The 21090-nt window shown below is 40.2% G+C and overlaps 1 protein-coding gene across 1 annotated transcript in view; it reads right to left on the bottom strand.

Annotated features, from left to right (window-relative positions):
• Nucleotides 1-945: 945 nt before the first annotated feature.
• The window catches only part of samd10b (sterile alpha motif domain containing 10b), a 47320-nt gene continuing 27175 nt past the window's right edge, over nucleotides 946-21090 (bottom strand). Inside the window, exons 3-5 of the mRNA XM_010751647.3 lie at nucleotides 16454-16622; nucleotides 10227-10367; nucleotides 946-3232 (exon numbers count right to left, since the gene is read on the bottom strand). Of these exons, the coding sequence (XP_010749949.1) occupies nucleotides 3210-3232; nucleotides 10227-10367; nucleotides 16454-16622 (333 nt within the window). The 3' untranslated portion in view covers nucleotides 946-3209. The remainder of the gene's footprint in view (nucleotides 3233-10226; nucleotides 10368-16453; nucleotides 16623-21090) is intronic.

The raw sequence follows: 21090 nt of genomic DNA, 5'->3' as shown, positions 1-21090 counted from the left end.
GGAATAATGACGAAAGACAAGCTTTAAAAAAAAGAAAGAGACACTTAATAATAAACAGCAGCCAATTAACTGCACCATCCAACCATCTGCTGCACGGATTTATTCAGGGTTGAGAAGACCACTGTTCACTGAATCTGCTTATCATACATGTGCCTTGTTATCAACTGGTGAGATGCTTCATGTCTCTCAGTAATTGGATCCCAGTGTGTGTGTGTGAGAGAGAGAGAGAGACAAAGTATGTATGTCTCTTTTGACAGGCAGCACTGTTTTGCATTCAGAGTTGTGCAAGTCATAACTCATGGACCCCGAGTGACAGGTCAGAGCGTAGGTGCACATTAGAGACATGCTTTATGCCAAATATAATGTGCAGTCCTCGTCATTCAGATTTTTATATTTAGCTTCAGAATAGTTGTACTTTTATGAATCTTTTTTTTTTCTTCCTCTTTATTCTTATATGCTAGGTAACACACACTATTTGAGGTAATAATTGATGAATAAATAAATGAAATATTGGGAGAAAAGAACAAACAAACAGAAAGAAGAAGAAGAAAAAAATATTTTTTCAAGTATCCACAAGAGCTGTGCAGCATTTTCTGGATGGCCAGAAATATCCGGGGACAGTTTTTGGATTTGAGTGGAAAGGGACACCGAGGTGAATCACTTTTGTGCCACTTAAATAGAAGCAGTTGAGTTTCTGTGTGTATGTGTGTCTATAGATGTGAAAAAGAGAAATAAAAACACACAGGGGAAAGATCTTGTCCTGTAGTGTGTCTATACACTCAGTAAATACATAAATATTAAAATGTTTCATTCTTGCTTTTGTGAATGTGTGAATTTAGTGTGTCAGAGAGAAGATCAGGAAAAAGAAATGAGGGTATGGAAATCTGCATCAGTCCAAACTGACACATGTTCTGTAAACACCAAGCACAGGTCAATGCATGTATATATACAGTTTTATTTAAGTTTTATTACACAAATTTTATCCCTCAGTGTGTCAATGTTGTGACAGATGCATTAGAAGGAACCCTGGTTCATTTATTTTGGGATTGTCTAGTGCTTGATGTGTTTCAGTCTATTTTTGAATTTCCAAACGATATAAATGAACTATACTTCCCCACAGAGACTTGGCTATTTTCAGAGGACACTCACATCACTTCCCTCTCTTGTATAATCAGCTTTGATGATTGGAGAAGTGCCAGCCAAAAAAATGATTTTCAAAGGCTGGGAGATAACAATTCCATCACTTTTCTGAAGATGGTTACAAGAAGTGATTTCTTGAGTCATTTATTGGGGAAAAAAACAACTTTGTTTTGGCTGTTCATCATAGGAAACATTTTTGAGGACCTCTTCAACAATATCTTGAGACAAGATAAATGAGGGTTGACTTTTAGTTTTTTGACACCTGTCTTAAGTCGAGCAAATACGTAGAGATGACTTAGTTCTGGTGAAATTTCTCTTTGTTGCTTTGATGTAACTTCTGTATCAAATCTGTCTCTGCGTTTTAGTGTCTGTTGACCTGAATACTTCTCAAGAATAAAAACAATTTAATACATTATAGTAATATAGTGTGAAAATCAGGACCAACAAACTCAGTTAGTTTATTCTAAAAAGACAGTTTTCATCACGTTCCATACCACATGTATTCATATCTGTAAAGCAGATAAATATGTTTCATTTTTCCTTTGTGCATTTGCAAACAGTTCATCCATCATCTGACAAAGTAAACCAAAAGTGTCAATATTTACAATACATCAGGTAATCCAAAAATAATACAGTATTTTCTCCCCTTTAACAGTCAATTACTTCACTCCATGACTACTCGTCAAAGGACAGATGGAGGAATGGTTTTGCTCATTTGAAGTTCATTTATTTATGTAATTTATTTATTTATGGGACTTAAATGTCATCATCTTACATAGCTGTCTGCTGCTGTCTCAAGTGGTATCAAAGGTGCTCGCTTCAGTCACGTTGGGAATTTTGCATTGGCGTAGCTGTCAGAGTATGATGATTTCTGAACGTTTGAAATCAGCGTCACACCAGGGAAAGAAAGTGGGTAGAGTACAACAGAGGCTTGTCCTTTTTCTTAGTATTTGTGTGCGAGAGAGGACATACAGTGTACAGTAGCACACACAAATGACAGAAGCTATGAGGCTGGCGAATGCTAACTGTAACAGGCAAAATCTATATTTCCCTCCTCACTTGCATCTCAACTCATTATAAAATATTTCTTAATATTCTCTCCTCCTTTGTCCTTTAAATTATTGCTCTATAAAGCAGTGATTATCACATTAACTTTATGTCCTGGGGATCCACTCCGTTTATAAAAGACTAAAAGGTACTGCTACAGTAGATTTACAGTTATTCTACAATTCTCACACTGTATAGATATATTTCTAATTTCTCACTGACATTCTGTAGACTGATTTTTGAAATGACATTCGGCTTTGAGTGTTGTTGATGCTCCATACCTACAATTCCAAAATTAAAGTCCTGAGAGGAAAACGAAGTGTGACCTGTTGGTGAGGAATCGATTAGGAATCGTGTTGGTAGACCAGCTCTAATCCCAGTTCTCAAACAGACTCGGTGTTGTAGCTTGAAAGGGAGATGGAGATCCAGCGGCCAAATGGTGGCGCTACATGTACATTTATGTTTACACCACATGTTTTCAGCATCACTGGATTCAAAAGTTTCAGGTGATGTGAAGCCATGCCAGAGATATTCATGTATGACCTTAATCAGGCGAGGGAGGAAAAACTGTGAGATAAAAAAAAACAGTTTGCACACACATAAAGCATATGTCAAAAATAAACCCAAGTGTGGTGTTTCATCAAAGTTCTGTAAAACTTGTCCAATCAGTCTGATCCGAATGAGACAGGAAACCAAAAGGAGATTTGCTGTGATCAAGCATACACCAGTGACAGGCCTAAATCAACTAGTGTTGTGAATCTTATATGTTATCACTATGTTACAGCGGGTACCCCTGCCTTCAGCAGGGCTTTGTCTCTGTCTCAGTGTCTGTAAACCAGATTGGCCGTGTTGAATGAGAATCCCCCAGACTGGCTGGCATGTAGTCTATAGGCCCGTCCTTTCCCCTTTCACTCGTTGATTCTCTGCTCACATATCTGAAGACGACAGCTCTTCCATGGCTCCTGGAGATGTATTGTGACAGGGGATGAGGAAAAGGGCTGCCAAATGGATCCAGGGATGAGCTAAGAGAAGTTTCCAAAGGAGGCTGCAGAGAGACGAGAGAGAAAGGAGGAGAAGGGGGATACATAATTAGGATTCACATCAACAGCAGAGGTTAAAGAGCAGAAATATGCTCTCAACTTGTTGAAGATGTCTTATTGTAAGTATGTTTGACTGTTAAAGGACCACGAAGTTGTTATTTTCTGCGTGCTAAAACTCTCTTCCCTTGAAAACACCAAACTGAGTCTTTTTAAAGCATAAATACAGGGCTCATAACCCTCCTGAATCTTTATGTGACACTGTACTCCCTCAGATTCTATGAATTACCAAGTAAGCAGTGTGACTGGCCTCTCTTCATGTAACACGCTGCACTCAATCACAGAGCAACAACCTCTATAACAGCCAATAATTTAGTATGAAACACTGGCTGACTGAATAACGAAGAGAATAATGGTAGTGCACGAAAACTGCCGTGATGTTGCCGATGCAGTTAGACAAAGAGACGCTGAGATGGAGAAATACAAAAAAAACCCCTATTCAGAATAATCAAATGCACATCTACAAATTCTAAAGAACATATTTCTCCTATATCATTCTACTGTGCTATAATTTAGCCTCACAACAAAGGGAAGAAATTATGACATTAAGATAATCAGCAGGTAATAACAAGCCTTTTTTACTCAGTGTCATTATCTCTTTTTCTCTCTCTCGAAACAACAGATGCGACCAGGTGGTTTCCCTGACAACTAGCCAGTTTGTTGCATCCTGAAATGACACCAAGTGTCAGTGGGAAGGCAGAGTTTCCTTGCCCAGACTGCTGGCATTTTAGCTCTAAGCCCCCCTCTCCTGATAGACTCGCCACCTGTCTCTAGACAGATGTAACGTGGCACTGGAGTGAACCTAAACCAGGGAACGATAGAGCGAGAGACAGAAGGATGGAAAGGCATTGATGTGACTTGAGGCTCGTACAGACGTTGAGAAAACCACTTCTCTGATAGAAATCCTTTTAAATGAGCTCCCAATGGAGTCGTCAGAGCCTAGGTGCAGCAGAGGAGGAGAAGCGGATGAGAAGAGAGGGATGAACAACAACTGGGCAAAATTTGTGCTGAGGAGAACTGACACGTTCTTCCTTTTCCTCTGTCTGTCACACACAGATTTTCATTCATATTGTAATTCAGAGGTACAGTTCATCTGGCAGACGCCACATGGAGATCTGAGTGAAGCTCTGCAAGGATGGGCAACATCACAGGAACGTTTCAGAGGAACAAGGTTAGCAAGACAGTCTCCCAAGGTAACTAAGGCGCTGGCGGCAACATACCTTTTGAGGTGGCGTTAGGGTCAAGGCCTGCACTGAAGTTATAACATCATCCCGTTTCAGTTAATTACAGCGAAGAGTATGAAACATGGCAGATGGCTACGCACAAAAGCATAGACTGGCTTTGATGAAAATTTGATATGTTGAGAAAGAAGAGAGGGCTGACAGTTTATTATACAGTTATACCAACAACCAGAGGCTATGAAAAATAAGGAGGGCAGATCCCCCACTGGGCTCTGATCTGAATCCTCCCTCCCAAAGCTTTCCAGATGTTGCAACAACCCCTGCATGGTTCACAGTACCCTGAGAGAGCTGTGGCTCTGGGCTGTGGAAGACATCATTCTTACCTTTCACTGACTGACACACAGCGTTGCCTGCTGAAAATACATGCAAAACATACACACAAAAGTGTCTAAAAAAAACAAAACAAGACAAGAGTCATGCACAAAAGGGAATAGATTTCCCTGCCACGAAAGGGTTATGTGCAAGAGGAAACATGAACAACAGACTGTGAAATAATGCAATGCAAACAACAGCAGTGAAGGTTGAAGTGGTGGATGTGCTTATATATTTACATTTGCATTCAACTTTGATGTTTAGCTTTGAATTTCCACACTGCATTATTTCTCAACTCTTAGCGACTTTAAAGTTTGACAGAACTTTTGTTGTTTAACCATGACCTGAAACTTTGCCTTAAGTTTAAAGTGATACTAACACAGTGTTGTGTTTTGACGTTCACACGCCCTGTAGAATTGAAAAGTTGCTGTAAAAAGTTTAGAGTTTTTAAGTTAAAATGCATCCCAGAATTGATAATGTGCTTCACTACAGGAGTTCAGCTATGTTTTGATAAAAATATGACAGTCACTGTGCTCAGTGAAGCGTGAAAAAAGGGATAGTATTAAGAATGCAGCATGATTTTACCTTCTTCTTATTAATACAATGAGTTTTTATTAGCCTAAACTCTTCTCTGCAGTCGCCATTTCATGTGACAAACAAGTCACATTGTTCTTTGGTTGTGAAAAAATGTAATTTCCCCCCAACAGAGTCTACAACAAATAACCTGTGATTTCGAGTGTATGCTAATTTAAAAATTTTTTTGTCTATAATCAATTTATTCAAGTGCTGCTGGCTCTCTTATTGTTCAAACACAAAGTGTCCCAAGGTATTAGATGCTATATTCTGCCATATTCTGTAGTAGTGTTAAAGAACAAGCCAGTGAGAAAATCCAATAGACAGCATTTATTCAGAAATTAACTGATAAAATATATGAACAAAATGTTTCTCTTCACTGAGGAAGGAAAGAAAAGTGTTGCTTAGCTACTGATACAGAAATCAAAACATAATGATTTAGTATTGCACTTCTCCCTAGGAACAAAAAAGGATGGTCAAAGAAGGAGCAGTGGAGGCCAACATATCCCGATTTAAGTGCCTAGTATAGGTCAAACTGCAAAGACAATGGATCCCACAATTCCAATCATACAACTCAACAGCATGTTTCCACGTTCACACCAGTTTGCAATGCTGAACTATTTCAACTCTAAGGTTTATTCAAAGAAACAGATTTAAATGTCATGTAAGACATCTTACAACTCTTACAACAGGCAGAGTAGAAGTCATTCCATGTATGAATCAAAATATCAGTAAAACACGGAGATCAGCGACACATTTTCTATGGACTCACAGACACATTATTTTTTCATACTCGTTTTTTTCTTGGTTATTGTGTGTCGAACAACATTTTCAACAATAATTTGCAACAGAAGTAATGTGATTCCATGTTGAGTGTGAAATGCTATTATAGTGCTCTGAGCAAGTGAGCCTGCTCCAGACAGATTAGCATGGAGTGGAAAGTAGAGCCCCACAGCCAGAGAATGAAAGTGCTATCAGAGCAAGCTTTCTTTCATTATCCATGTTCCTTCATTAGCCTCTTTACCCGTCTCATTTCTCTATCTCTGTGATCTGTCGATTTCAAGCCCTGTACTTTTCTCTATCTTTTCAACATCTCACCTCCAATCGCAGCTCTGTGTCCTGTTCTTCCTTTTCACCTCTGTTCATTTTCAAATCTTATCCTCCAGGTGTTTCTCTGCTCTTTTCTATCATTTATCCTTCCTTAATCGTTTAATTTATTTTCAAAAGGAGTTGGTGAAGCACAGAGAAAGCACTTATTGCTTGTAAAAGTTTTAGAAATCACCGACGAGAGGATTTCACAAAGCTGCTGATGTGAATAATCTAGTCTCGCAAGGGTTGCGCGCTATCATGGCTCAGATCAGAAACCCTAACTCCCATCACGTTTGAGCTTATTCATATTTTCATCCCTTTTCAACAGTTATTGTGGGATCAATATTTAATTTTTAGTAAATCTACTGGAGATGAATCAGACCTGACAGGCAATATGACACAAGGCTTCACTAAATCACGCCACACTTGTAAATGTATCGGGGGAATTGCTCAGGGAGAATAGCTGGATGGGTGTGTTAGGTTTGAGTGGAGTACAGTGTGAACCAAAAACAGCCTGTGCTCTGCTTCTTAAAGATGAGCTTGAGAGCAATTCCTGCAGGTGCATTAACTACTGTGCGACAAGTGTGACTCTTTCTTTCTCACCTCCAGACCTCATCCTTCCATTACACACATATCACCTACCATTTGCCAGTCGAATCTTATCCATCCTATGCATGTCAGTGTTTCAGTGCAAGAGTCTACAGCCATAACCCTGTGTGACTGCACAGCAGTGTTTAAAGCTAAAAGTGAACATCTGCATGCTATTATGCTCACAAATGTATGTAAACATGATGTGTGTTTTTTTTTTTACAGTTCTAATGCTTACCATGTTGAAATGTTTCATTCATTTTACAGTTCTAATGCTTACCATGTTGAAATGTTTCATTCAAAATCAAAAACATCAACATGCTTGTGATGCTACAAGATAGCAGTTTTGGGATGGCATAAATGTCTGTACAGGCATTTATGGTCACCAGAGGATGAACACTACTGACTTTAGCAACCCCCAAACTGCTATCCTGTAGTGCCACCCTCATGTTGATGTTTTTAGTTTTCATGCTATTCACTGGGTGTGTACACATTTTGACCTGCTGGCGGAGCTAGATGAAAAGTCAGTAATGGTTCATCCTCTGGGGACCACCAATATCCACCAAATTTAATGGCAGTCCATCCAATAGTTTAAATATTTCACAAAAATGTCTCATGGTGGCACTAGAGAGAAAGTTGGAGGATCACCACAGTCAATAGGATTCATCCTCTAGGGACCATGAATGTCTGTACAGAAATTCATGGCAATCAGTATTTGTTGAAATATTTCACTGACTTACTAATTGACATTGCCAGCCCTATTAGATGCTGCTAGAAATTTGATGCTGATAGCCTTCACATTATTTTAGAATAGGTCTTATTAAAATAGTTTGAAAGTATAGGCTGAGATACAAGAACATGACATTTAGCCTGTTGACTGCATGAACTTTGCTGAAGTGTCGGCCGTCATGCTGTACCAAATGACAGCACTGACATTCTATGTTAAATGTTTTTTTTTGTGTTTTTTTAAAATGTTCCAGTCCACACTCAGACCTTCAACACCTCTGTCCTCATCACCACCTCATCACACTTCTCATTTAATTTTCAGCACTGAAACAACCCCCTATTATCACCCCTTCAGACACTTTCCAGCTCTGTCCTACCTTCATCACCTCTGAATACCCTCCAACCCTGTGAACCTCAGGTGTTTTATGAGGCCACCAAATTAGCTTGCCCTTATAGCTTAAAGTCAGAGTCTGCTGAACTGGCAAATTACATTTGCATTGCTCTATTAATAGAGGTGTCCAACAGCAATTTAATTATTTCTTCTCACCAGTCAATTGAGTTCCATCTTTCACTTTAATTCATTTTAATTCAATTCAACATGCTTGATTGGCACATATGTCATAAAAAAAGAAATGGGCAAGAGATGAGCAAAAATGATTCAAAAGAAAAAGGAAACAATAAATCTGCACACACAACAGAGTAAGTTTAGATATCCTGGTCATCCACTCATTGAAGACACATGCAACTGTGACTGTCTGGCCAGAGATCTTTGTCGTATTTCATCCCTATTTCTCCCCTGTTGTGTTTCCTGTCACTCTCTTGTGAATTGCCAAAAGATAATCCAAAAAGTTCAAGCAGAGATATTCAGTTCACTTGTTGCTTAGCAGCTGATCCTTTGTATCATCACCAACTAAAAAAAAAACGTTATTTGGTTTGTGGTGCCTAAACGATACTGTGCTATTCACTGACTTCAGATGAATTGATTATATTTTCAAATGTCATCTCACAGCCAGGAGCCCATTTAAATCACTTACTCAGTCTCTTTAGATCACAGGGTTGCAGTCTCTTTATCTTTTATATCACATCTACCTTTTTTCCGTCTCCCCCTCTCTCACACACACTTTTCATATTGCTATGGGATCTTGGAGCACTCACAAAATTTGTCTCAGATACGCAGATGATGTTGTGTCTACAAAAACACTTTCAGGTCCCAAATGGTCAAAGGAAAGATTAAAATGTTCTTCAAACCCAGTTATTCATATCTTTTCTGTCAAGCACTTACCTCATAGCAGACTGTAGTGAGTAGAAAAACACAGAAACCCCCCCTACAGTAACACCATCAGCATGAATGATCGCAAAGTGAGAGTGCGAGCTTGTCAGATTGCAAAGACCACTTCATTGAGTTATCTGAATGTAGCTGGTGATTGTAAGAGTACTTACACCATCAGCTCATAATGATCAACTGATGGCATAAACAAGTTGCTCTGCATGAACTAACACGATATTCTTTTTGGCTAGACTCACTTTTGTGAGAGGAGATTGGTCCATTTAGAGAAAAAGGTTATACAATTCTTTTTATTTGTGTAGAAAGTAGTGCTACATGAATAAGGAGAGACCAGAAACAGAACAGAAAGAAAGAAAGGGAGAACAGAAAATATGTTGTAATTCCCCTTAAGTGCTGCAGATCGAGACATGAGCTCAGCCAGAATGCTGCTGCAGCTGAATGTAGGTCATGATCTTGAAGATTATGGTGCTCAAAGAAAAATGAAGGAGTGAAATAGCTGGAAGATGCTCAATGCATCAGGCTGTAATGACCAGATCGTGAAAAATGAATAATAATAAAAAATAACCCCCAAGAAAAACAATCACATAAAAGAGTTGCAACTGAAATGGTACCTAGAGGCAACTTTTTGTGGCAAAATTGGAAGATTTGAACACCGATCTCCAGGGAACATCTGCCATCCAGTTCTTGAGAAAGGAAATTGAGCAGACATTTCGATTTGATGACTTGATAGCCATTGATGAACACAAGAAAACAACCACAACAGCCAAACAGCCTTGCAAGAAACACGCCACATCAAACAGCTGAATCCAGGTCACCAGTGACTGACTGAGCCAGTTTATTGAAGGCTCGATAAAAAGTGTTTACTGAAGCCATCATTCAGAAACAGGGTAGCAAATCAAGAGCTCCCATCAATAAAACCGCACACAGCCACAAACAATTGCTCTTCGATGTACAACTCCACGCACGCCACAGCAGGCATGCATGGTCTCAGACTGCCTCCTTCCAATTTAGCCAAACCCAACCGCTCTCCAACTGTTTGTCAGTGTCTTTAACTTTCCCACTCTCACAAAAACACAATTACTCACAGAAATACACAGAAACATGGTTGCTCACACACTTGTTACTTACTTCTACTAAGGAGCTGCAAGTTGCGGACCTCTTCTCTGACCTGCAGCTGGAGAACTTGTTGGAGGACCTCCTGCCTCAGCGTCTCCTGGACGATTCCCATCCTCTCTAGTTTTTCCCCGTTCAAACGCAGCAACGCCCGTCCTGCAAGGAAAAGATGTATATGGATTAAGTTTCTCTGCTGATTTGTAAAAATAGACATATTTCCGGTGGTGATTTTAGACAACAATAAATTATGTAACAGTACAGATTTGTTTGGCAGTGTCCGTGGCTGTGAAATGAAGCTATGTTTTATAGAGAACCATTGAAATTTACCTTGTGGTATTAACTTAAAATATAAATTCACTGCATTCCAGTTTGATTAGCCTCCATTATGTTTTTGTATGTAAGGGATATATGCACCCCTCCTGGTTTTTATTCCAGCCTACTGCAGCTTTCCATACATACTTAACACTAAAGAGGCTGGCATAGGGAGGCTTTCTTAGGCTGGCTCTTTCCTGTGGCTGAGTTTTACTACAGAGTTTGGCAGTTAACCCCAGGGACATACACATTTAACATACCATTACCCACAGTAAACAGCTTTTACAATCAAGTTGCACACACACATAAGCACAGAGGCAATATCAAAAACCTAGACATGCGTGTGTGGTAATTCACGCGCACTCACACACAAACACACACACACACACACACACACACACACACACCGGTTACTATGGGTAAGGGAGCAATGTCCTTCACTGGTGCAGACAGAAGAGAGATCCATCATACCTGCAGCAGCTCTGTACGATGCCCAAATCATAATTAGACTCATTACTCATTCAGCTCACTCTCCATTTCATTCCATTCATTCTTGTTTCCAGTGGACATCAGTACATCCCCTGTATCTCTATAACGCTCCCTGTTTCTGTACAGTATCTGTCCATTATGAATGTACTGCAAAGGAAAAGTACCCCAAGTTATGTATGCATATATGTATACTATAGTATCATTGTACACATAGTACTGTCTCTCTCAGACCCCCTCTCCCTCTCTCTGTGTCTCTTTCACACACCCAGAGACTTAAAATGAAGATAATGGGACGCAATCATTAAACCATGTTTGTTGTTCCTTTATTTATCCACAGCAGCTAATAAGCATGTCTGTCGGAAGAGGAGAAAGGAGAGAACAGAACAGAACAAAAGAGAAGAGAAGAAGACGAGAAAATTAGCAAATGAAAGGAGAATTAGAGTACTGTGTCCTTTGTCCCTTTTCTGAGCCCATGAAATATAAATATTCTTAATAGAGAATAAGTAGTCACATTTCATAAAAACAGGCCATGCTGTGGAGAACAAATTTGTGTGTATAATAGTGTGAGAGAGTGCCTCTAAAGCCATTTGTAAAAGCTAATGTAACATGCCTCAAGCCATAGATCTTCTGACCCACAGACTGAGCTGTTGAGTTATATTAAAAACAAAAAATCACCCCTAGTATAGTTGTGACAATCAGGGAAATTTGCTGTTGAGACCAAAACCATTTTTTGTACCAGGCTGTAAACATGTTTATTTCTGCTGTGGAGTTTTCATTTTAATATGGGAGCTTAAGGAGATCCACTCTTTTATAGCCAGCCTCAAGTGGCCATTTGAGGAACTGCAGTTTGACAGCTAGGTTGCCACCTGGTCTCATCAAATCAAGAGTTACCATATCAGCAGGTGGGTTAGGGCTGTTATAGAGAGGAACAGAATAATTGTTGAAATGACCGGATAATGGTGAACATTTTTACACAGTCTCACCTATAAGGCATTCATAATGTTGCATTGTACACATGGAAATAGACAGAAATAATTGTGCTTAAAATTCAAACCGACTGCCAACTCTCTAAGCTCCACACACCTGGCTAATGGCTGCATGACGTGTGAAAGTCAGATTATTGTTTTTTGGAAAGTTACAGACATTCTCGGGCGTAGTCCAAGTATACTGGCCCCTTTCACATCCCAGTCCAATTAGTTTATGTGTCTGGACTTCTACACACTCTTTCCATGTTTGTACTTTTAGACCAGTGATACATTTAACATATAACTTGGGCGATACAGTAAATACGCACAGGTATCTAGTAGTATGACCAAACTACCCTTAACTGACAGACCTTGAGATTAATATGTCAACCACCATAGCCAGTCTATCAAAAAAAAATATCCAAACAAATACCCTGACATACCAGTAAATACTCAACCTACACACATACACAGATAATAATGTAAAACATAATACACACACTCAACAAGCATACACACCAATATAGTAGTGTAATCAATATCAATAACGTACAGCGGTAGGTGAATGGGCCAAAACAGTAAACAAAAGGATAAAAAATTGTGGTCAATGGATAAACAATAATATCAATAGTTGTCAATAGTTTAAGATAATAGTTGTAATATAGTAAAATTATATAACTGGATAAATAGGTCATCATCTGTGTAATGAGGTCAAAACTACGTGTACTGTAAGCCAGTCTTGAGTTCTTTTATGATACTGATCCATTGTAAATAAACCGTAGCTGTGTGTACCTTGTAGTGGTAACGTGTACCAGGATGTCCACAGGGACACAGCAGTGAGGAAACTTTTGTTCACAAATTTCTGTTAAAGTCAAGTTATTTATACTTTGTAGTCAGCAGACAAACTACAGAACATTATATTAGAAAGCAGCAATAATTACGATTTTTCACCTTTCAACTCTTTTAGATATGATATATAGCTCTCACTAGAGCAGGGTGAGCCAAATGAGGACAGAACTGTCAGGCAGACCTTGCCTTACAACCAGATTGGCTGAAACAATACAGACAATAGCTACCTCTACTGTAGGTCTCCACTCCCTGGGAAACTAAGTCACGACAAACCAGTTTGGTTTAATGGATATGTGTATGTGTGTGTACATGTGGCTTAAATGCACATTATTTATTTTCCCTCAGAGTCCAGGTGCTCTCTATTTCTGGCACATAGAGTAGAACAACCCGTTTTGTGTGTGCACGACTGTCTCGGGGATATAACAACAATAATTTTCCATTTATTTTGTGCACAGTTTCAGTAATCTTTTTACACACACACAATTCTGCACGTACACAGTCATCAACTTCTTCACTCGATCTCCCCCACAGCCCTCTCGTGTGTGCTTGCCAACAGCAGTACCAGTACGCCCTAGAAAAACCACTGCCCTTGGTCTGTGTGTGCATGTGTGTGTGTGTGTGTGTGTGTGTGTACAAATAGCAAAGCAGATGAATGGAGCTCAAATCAATTCCCCTCAGACAGACTTAATACAGCTCCTAATAATTGCCTGCAGATAGGGAAAGTAGCGCTGTGAAAGGAAGAAAAGAGACACAAAAACAAAGGCTGTTTCAATGGAGATCGCTTTTCTCAATTTGGCTTCAAAATAAATTGCTTATTAACAATGTCTGTGGGCAAATGGGAAGCAGTTCTGCCTTGGCTGGGATAATAATGATACTTAAAACTGTCTGAAAACCGATCCAAGAGGGAGGAAGGTAAAGACTTCCTTATGAAAGAACAACCTTTAGATTAAACCTCTGATAGTTGGCCAATTCAGTCCATGCTGTCCCTGAAGGCCTATACTGTATTGCACTTCTTTGAGCTTACAGTAACACAAAGGTAAGTATGAAGCCCTGTAGCCACATTTACTAGTCACTTTATTTCACTTTCAGCATATATTCTATAGGCTGTATATTCTTTTTATGCCTCCAATCCTTTGTGTCTCATCTGCAATTCACACCTGGTATGAAATTGTGACCTACATTGGGATATATTACCTTGATAAGGAAACAGAATATTACAAAGGAATAAATTCATGCCTCAGCAGCTGTAATGCAATCCAGTCAGCAAGACTACATCTGGAGGTGGTCTGGCTTGCTTTCTGATCAGATCTCAGTCTTTAAATGCAATTTATGCAGCTTGTAGTCATAAGAAAGTATCTGTTTGTGAGCTGAGGACAGCAGGTGACAGTTTATCGACTGTCTGGCAGCTGAAGTCTTCGAACCTGCTGACCTAGAGAACGTTTGCAATTTCTTATCACAGTGTGGACAGAATATAGACAACTAAAAAAAACGCATCTCGAATAAAAACACCTGGCGTCAAGGGAAGGTACGTGATCGCTATTCTGAGAAGTCATCTAGTGACAGATTCCACCTTGACACTGGGTGAAAACACTGTCACTAAATAACGTATAGGATGCCACTGTTTTCTCTGCCAAGCATTAAACTTTTATAACCTGCCACTACTGAGTGTAATCTGAACCATTATTTACACTCCTCTACAGCAGCGGCGTGGCAGAGATCGTATTTAGATCCTGTACTTAAAGCAACATTATGTAACTATTCTACCATAAAATAACAGCTTCACTGTCATTTTGATGCTACACTGACTTGTAATAGGGTAAACAGTGCCTCTGTCAAGTCACACACAACCAACAATGTCACAGATTTCCATGAAGCTGGATCATATTATATAGAGAAAATGTTTTTTAGTTGTTTCTTTGACATCCTCCAGCTACTCTGCCTCAACATGCAGTCCCTGTCTTGCCAACAAAAGAAATGAGATTCATAATAAGGTTTTCCTAATGGCTAGTAAAGTATCTGCTAACTGCTGCCAGTAACTAGTTAGCTCAGTTTTTCACATCTTTGGCACAGGAGCTTTGGACCACCAGGAGGAGGAGGTTTTCAGGTCCAAAGTGGCGATGCTGACATGGAGCTGCCTTGGAGTAGGCACCAGAACTGGAGCAGGGCAATGGTTTGAGGAAGTGCAGTTTTTGGCACTACCATGTTGGCTTCACTTCACAGCTACAGAGGTTGCCTCTCGGTTGAAACAGAGATATATTCACAATGCAAACATATTCCGACAGAATCTTTCCTGCTTTTAACCGACACCAACCTGAATCATCTTGTCTACTATTAACAATTACAATATTTTGAATAAAACCAAACAGAGCACAAACAGTCGTGACAAAATGAATGTCAAAAGAGGAATGCATGAATTGCATGCATGAATGCAATAAATTTAATGTGAAAGCAAGAGACACTGAAGAAGCTGCACTGATCTCCTCAGGCAGCTTCTTCCACTGTAATGGTGCCCTTACTGAGAGACTAAGAGAGATACAATTACTTTTGGGTCACTGAACTAAGATGATACAGACACAGAATTCATTTCACAGCGGTTGGTAAGATCCAACATACTTCTGTGTATAAAAAAACACAGAGAATTTGTATGTAGAACAATTTACTGATACGAGTCTTTGATACTGACCACATGGATTAACAACAAAAAGACATATTCGTCCAACATTTGCACAAGTAATAACTCAGGCATCATGGAATCCATATGGACATCAGCAAGTGAATACATAAGGATAATTGGATCCAAGCCTGTCTTTCTCTCCTTCTCTCTGTTTGAGAATACATAAATAAAAATGATCAGATCAGAGCTACTGTAACTATGACGGCAGCTGCACTGTTAACCCTAAAGCCAGTGTGTATGTAAGTGTTTGTGTGAGAGTGCATGCAAATGAAATCGAGTGGTGGCTGACTCTACGATGCAGAACAGCAATCTGTTCTATGAACGACAATAAAAAGAAACTGTTTCCCATCTGGCCCGTCAAGGCTGTGGATATGTGCGAATAAATGTGTATCCGTGTATGTTTGTGTGAGTGATGTGTCTAATATTGTTGTGGTTTGTGTGTAATAGCACTTCCACATATTTGGGTAGGCTTGCAAACAAATAAATGTGTGTGTGTGTATGGGAGGGGGGCACACGTACTTGAGACATGTAACCCACCATTTCCATTTTTTCCACAGCTTTCCTTTTCTTTTCCAAAAATAGGCTGTACTCCTTTCTTTACCTCACATGAATGCCTTTTAAATCTCCTTTGCAGAGATTTGGGTGTAAACCTGTTTCCAGTTGAAAAAGCTAAGCTGTGGAACCACAAACCTAAAAATATAACTTGTGTGACATTTGGTAAGCCTTTTAGAAGATAGAAGCATCACTCCCGTGCTTACTGAAAGCAGCAGAGGTCAATGAACTGGTCCAAGGATATCACCATCAAGCAACATGTAAAATTCATTTCTACACTATTGATAGTTGCGAATATGAAAGTTAGTTCTCATTACAACAAAAGAATCATATGGTTTCAGCGAGAAGCAATGCTTACAGCACCTTTGTGTGGGTGCATCTTCATGTGGTGCGCACGGTACCTGTGATGGCGTGATGGGAGAAGGCCTCTACATAGGTCAGATAGTTGTGAGGACAGTGTTTCTTAAGCCACTTGCAGACGTCCTGCTGAGTCCAAAGCACCACAGGTTTGGACAAACTGGACAGAGTCGGACTGGTGTGATACACAGTGAAGGCTTCGCCTGGACGCAACTGAAACACACAAGAAGAAAAAACTTTAAGTGATGCACTCAAGCATATGTATGTGTGTGTGTGTGTGTGTGTGTGTGTGTGTGTGTGTGTGTACAGTATTAGCAAGCCAGTGAGTGTGGGTGTATGAATGTATTTGTGTTTTAATTTCCTGGAAGTAGGAATACAACATTGCTTTTTAATTGTTTTTTTAGATAATCACCCTGTAATTGCTCTAGTAGCCTACTGGATTTTCTCATTAATGTGAAATTAGCTGGGATGATGTGTGTTAATGCTACAGTCTGCAATAAAATCCCTTCTGGTAGTCTAGCAAATCCCATGTAAAAAATATGCAGAGTGCAAATAAACTCATGTAATATATTAAGGGTCTATACAGTTTTGTGTAGCCTGCAGTATTTTCTCGTTTATCATAGACAAGCTAAAAATGTACCCGTTACCTTTGCAAGTGAAAAGGTTTTACAATTTGAAAATGGTTATAATATAGTGTGAAACAAATGAAATTCACTTAATGCGTTCAAATTTAACCCAAACTGACTGTGAACATATGGTTTAAAAGCTTGAAGTCATGGAAGGGCAAACAGATGCTGTTCTTTTGATTAAAAAAGGAGCACCCAGTTTCTCACCTCCCAATGCTAATTTGAAGAGACGAATGTAAAGCTGCTATTTCCGCTGCATCACCACATTTTCTCACACGTGGCACTTCACCCCTCTGTAAACATCATATCTGGATATGGTAATTATATTCCATATATTACTTCCACCGGCATAGGTTGAGTCGTATTGTGGCTAGTTTCTGGGAGGTAATATTTCCTGACAGCAGTACCTTCATTATGCAGTCAACATCACATTAGTGTGATTCTATCATCTCTATTTCTCAACAATGTGAGCACATCTTTATTTCTCCTATACTGAATATATCTCTCTCTCCTTTTTCACAAACCTTCCTCTGACCCCTGAATGTACTCAGACAGCAGGCTTTTTTTTTGTGTGTGTCACGACCATGTGCGGGGGAATTAATATGGACATTAATAAAGTCACAACCAGTTCACGCGGGCCTAAAAACACAGCCACTCGTTGTCCCCAGCTCCCTCTCTTGTGGGACTTTCTCTCATATCCAATCCATTCATTCATGCTCTGACTGAGCCAACTCCACAACAAAGGCTTTGGCTGATTTTCAACAGAAAAAACACAAAACCGCTGCCAAAACGTTCCACTCCATAACTGACTGCATTTAAGGGGATTATGTATGCTGAAATGTTATACACAAAAATGCAACTTGCACACACTCCTGTGGCTTAATATAAAATGTTCTTCCTGCTGCTTACTTGTTAATGACACAAAGCTAGCTCCCAAAACATCTCATTCACATCTCAATATGTGACAGACACAGGTTTCTAACTATTTTCATCTTTGCTTGCTGTAATGAGATCTCCTCTTGTCAATTTAAGCACCAATCAGCCCTATCAAGTTCTGGCTGGCCCACCAGCTAAATGCGTTCTGCTTTGTAGGCCTTAATTGAAAACAACTCCATTTCTCCGCTCCAGTGTGTTTGCTCGTTTCCTAATTACACACATAGTTCGAACTCAACTCAATGAAGCACTGAAGCCATTTTAATAACCCAAATTTACTGCCCGCCTCCCCATCATTAATTGTGATTGAGTTGGGAGAGGTGTGGAAATGCTCTCTCTTGTGGATGATTGAGTGCGGACAAGAGCGGATGAAAAATGCGCCCTCATTTTTAGATAGCCATAATGTGTTCCTGCTGTGATGCTGAAGTCCTGCTGATTTAATCCCTAGGGTCTCTAAAGTCGTCATATTTGCATAGCTGAGTAAACACTGGAATGAGTGGAGGCTGCACATGCCTGGACGATCACTAAGTATGGTAAATTTATGGAAACAAATACATCTTTGTCTACTTAAAGTCAAGGACAGGACAGAACAGGACCTGCTATTTGTGCACTCAGAAGCAAACAGAATCAGTCTATTTAAAGCCAGTGTTTGATTTGTCTCATTCTGGGCTACTGTAAAAACATGGCAGACTCTGTGGAAAATGAGCTGAAGATAAAAAAAAAAACAGCTCATTTTAATGTGACAAAAAGACAACAATTATAATTCTCAGATGATTATACACTAAAGAAAACATACATATGAATATTACATTTAATTTCTGCTATATTCTGCCAATAATTCCCCCAAAATCGTACACCTTTGACCTTTAACTATGTAGTACATGCCATTAAAAACTGAATGAAGTAGGTAGACGCAAAGAAAGATGACAGACAGATAGAAAGGGTGAACAAAGACAGACAAAGAATGACAAAAAGAAAGAGAAGACAGTGTCTGGGTACTCTTGAGTGAGTAATGGCCTTCATCATAAAGAAGCCAGACAGGAAGGAAATGGAATGATAGCTCCCCATCAACCCTCCTTCCCTCTTCTTGCTCCGCTCTTTGGCCATCCATCAGACTGTATCTCCTCTGGCCAGTTTTCTGCTGTCCCTGTTCACCCTTTACTACCTCCCCCACTCCACCCGAGACCTACTTCTATCCAGCGGGAGGAGCTCCCTCATTCATTACATAGAGGAGAGGGGGAGCTGCGGGGAAGGGGAGGCATAGGCAAAGTGGAAGCTGGATATGGAGCGGAAGTCTAATGAGAGGTGGAGGACAGAGAGAAAGGAGAGAAAGAGGGGGAGGGTAATAGATACGTGGCAATATGTTGTTGTCAGCACCAAAATGGCGAGGACAGAAAGCCAAAGTCAAATGTATTTAACTGTTTTTTATATAACCCGGAACTGACATCACAACATTCCAGTTTGCTTCTCTCATATTTGATTATGTTGCAATATATACCTATAAATTTGTTCAATTTGTCTGTATGGCAAATACGATAGGAGCATACAGGAGCCAGTTATCTTAGCTTGACATAAAGGATGGAAACGGGTAAAAAACAGCTAGCCTCACTCTGTAATAAAATACCTACCAGCACCTCTGAAGCTCAAAGCTGTAATGTCACCATGAAGCAGGCAATCGAAGTTCCAAGAAGTGATTACAGTTGCAAAATACAGAACCCCTGTAAAACCACAACGTTCACACTATTTACTTGGATTAAACAAACAGCATTCAGCATGTTCATTAGTGAACTTTAAAAAAGAATTTCCCCATTGGGCATAAACAAAGTTAATCTTCTTCTGAAAGGTGTAAATAAGCAGAATATTTTGCACCCTGTGGCCATAACCAGTCTGTTTCTTGCTCCTAACACTAAGCTCAGCGCTGGTCCTGGCAACATTTGCGCCCTGGGCGAACCCATCCTCCCCCCCCCCGCCTCTCCCGGGGCGAACATTTTCTTTCCGTGCGCCCCTGGATGCGCCGTGCGCCCCGGGTGCGTGCGCCCCCATCGGTCTGTCCGACGCCCCCCTCTGCCTTGTCAACCCCCCGCTCCCCGGGCGCCCGCTCCGCTAACTAAATGATCGGTATCGAAAATTACCGAGGTTTTTTGCTTTTTCGGGCGTTCGTGCGCCCCCCACGGAGAATGCGCCCTGGGCGGCCGCCCACATTGCCCATAGCTAGGACCGGCCCTGACTAAGCTATAAGCTAATTGGCTGCTGGCTGTAGCTTCATAGAGCTCAAATATGCGAGAGGTATCAGTCATATCGTATAATTCTCTTATTGACCCAAAATGCTGAACAGACAAATTCTGTCTGACAGTCTTACTTCCTGTCTTCCTCCTTCCTCACATCCTTTTTTTTCCTCCCGACTCCACGTACCCTAACTTTATTCTCTGCACTCTCTATTGATTATTCTGTTTGTATCCTCAGTTATTTGTCCTGCCCTCCTGCTACTTTGTTCTTTCATAACCTCGACCCCCCCACACTTGCTCCTTTACATTTTATCCTTGCCTGCCTGACACCTTCCCTCCTCCTTCCCTACTCTCACTTTCTCTTGTTTCCTCCCTTCGATCTTTCTTCTACCTTGACTTCTGTGCACTGAGGTACTTTGTTCATTTGAATGCTGTGTGTTTCTGTGTGTGTGTGCGTGCATGCACCCTGCCTCTCAGTGTATCTGAATCAGGGATTAGCTGAAATCAGGGGAGCGTGGGGAATCCTTAAAATTCACTCTTTGTGACCGATAACACCTCTCTTCCAATGAATGCTCTATCTCTGCACATCCACACCCTGCCTGAGATTGATCAATGATGCTGTACCAATTAGCTGTAAAAATCTTAATGTGTGTGTGTGTGTGTGCGCGCGTGTGTGTGTGTGTGTGTGTGTGTGTGTGTGTGTGTGCATATTTGAGTGAGTGAATCTATGCTTTATAAATCTGTACATCATGTACTATAGCTCACACCTGCCTTTCCCTTTCTGCTCTGCATCTTTTCTCTCTGTCACTTCATTTCTCCACAGGATACTAAATACTCCTCTTCTATCTTCTCTGTATGCTCTGCTGTCTAACCTAACAACTCTCTCTTTCTATCTTC

Source organism: Larimichthys crocea, chromosome XV (genome assembly GCF_000972845.2).
Source record: "Larimichthys crocea isolate SSNF chromosome XV, L_crocea_2.0, whole genome shotgun sequence".
Lineage (NCBI taxonomy): Eukaryota > Metazoa > Chordata > Actinopteri > Sciaenidae > Larimichthys > Larimichthys crocea.
The sequence above is the reverse complement of the archived record's forward strand: the minus strand, read 5'-3'. Positions and strand labels throughout refer to the sequence as shown.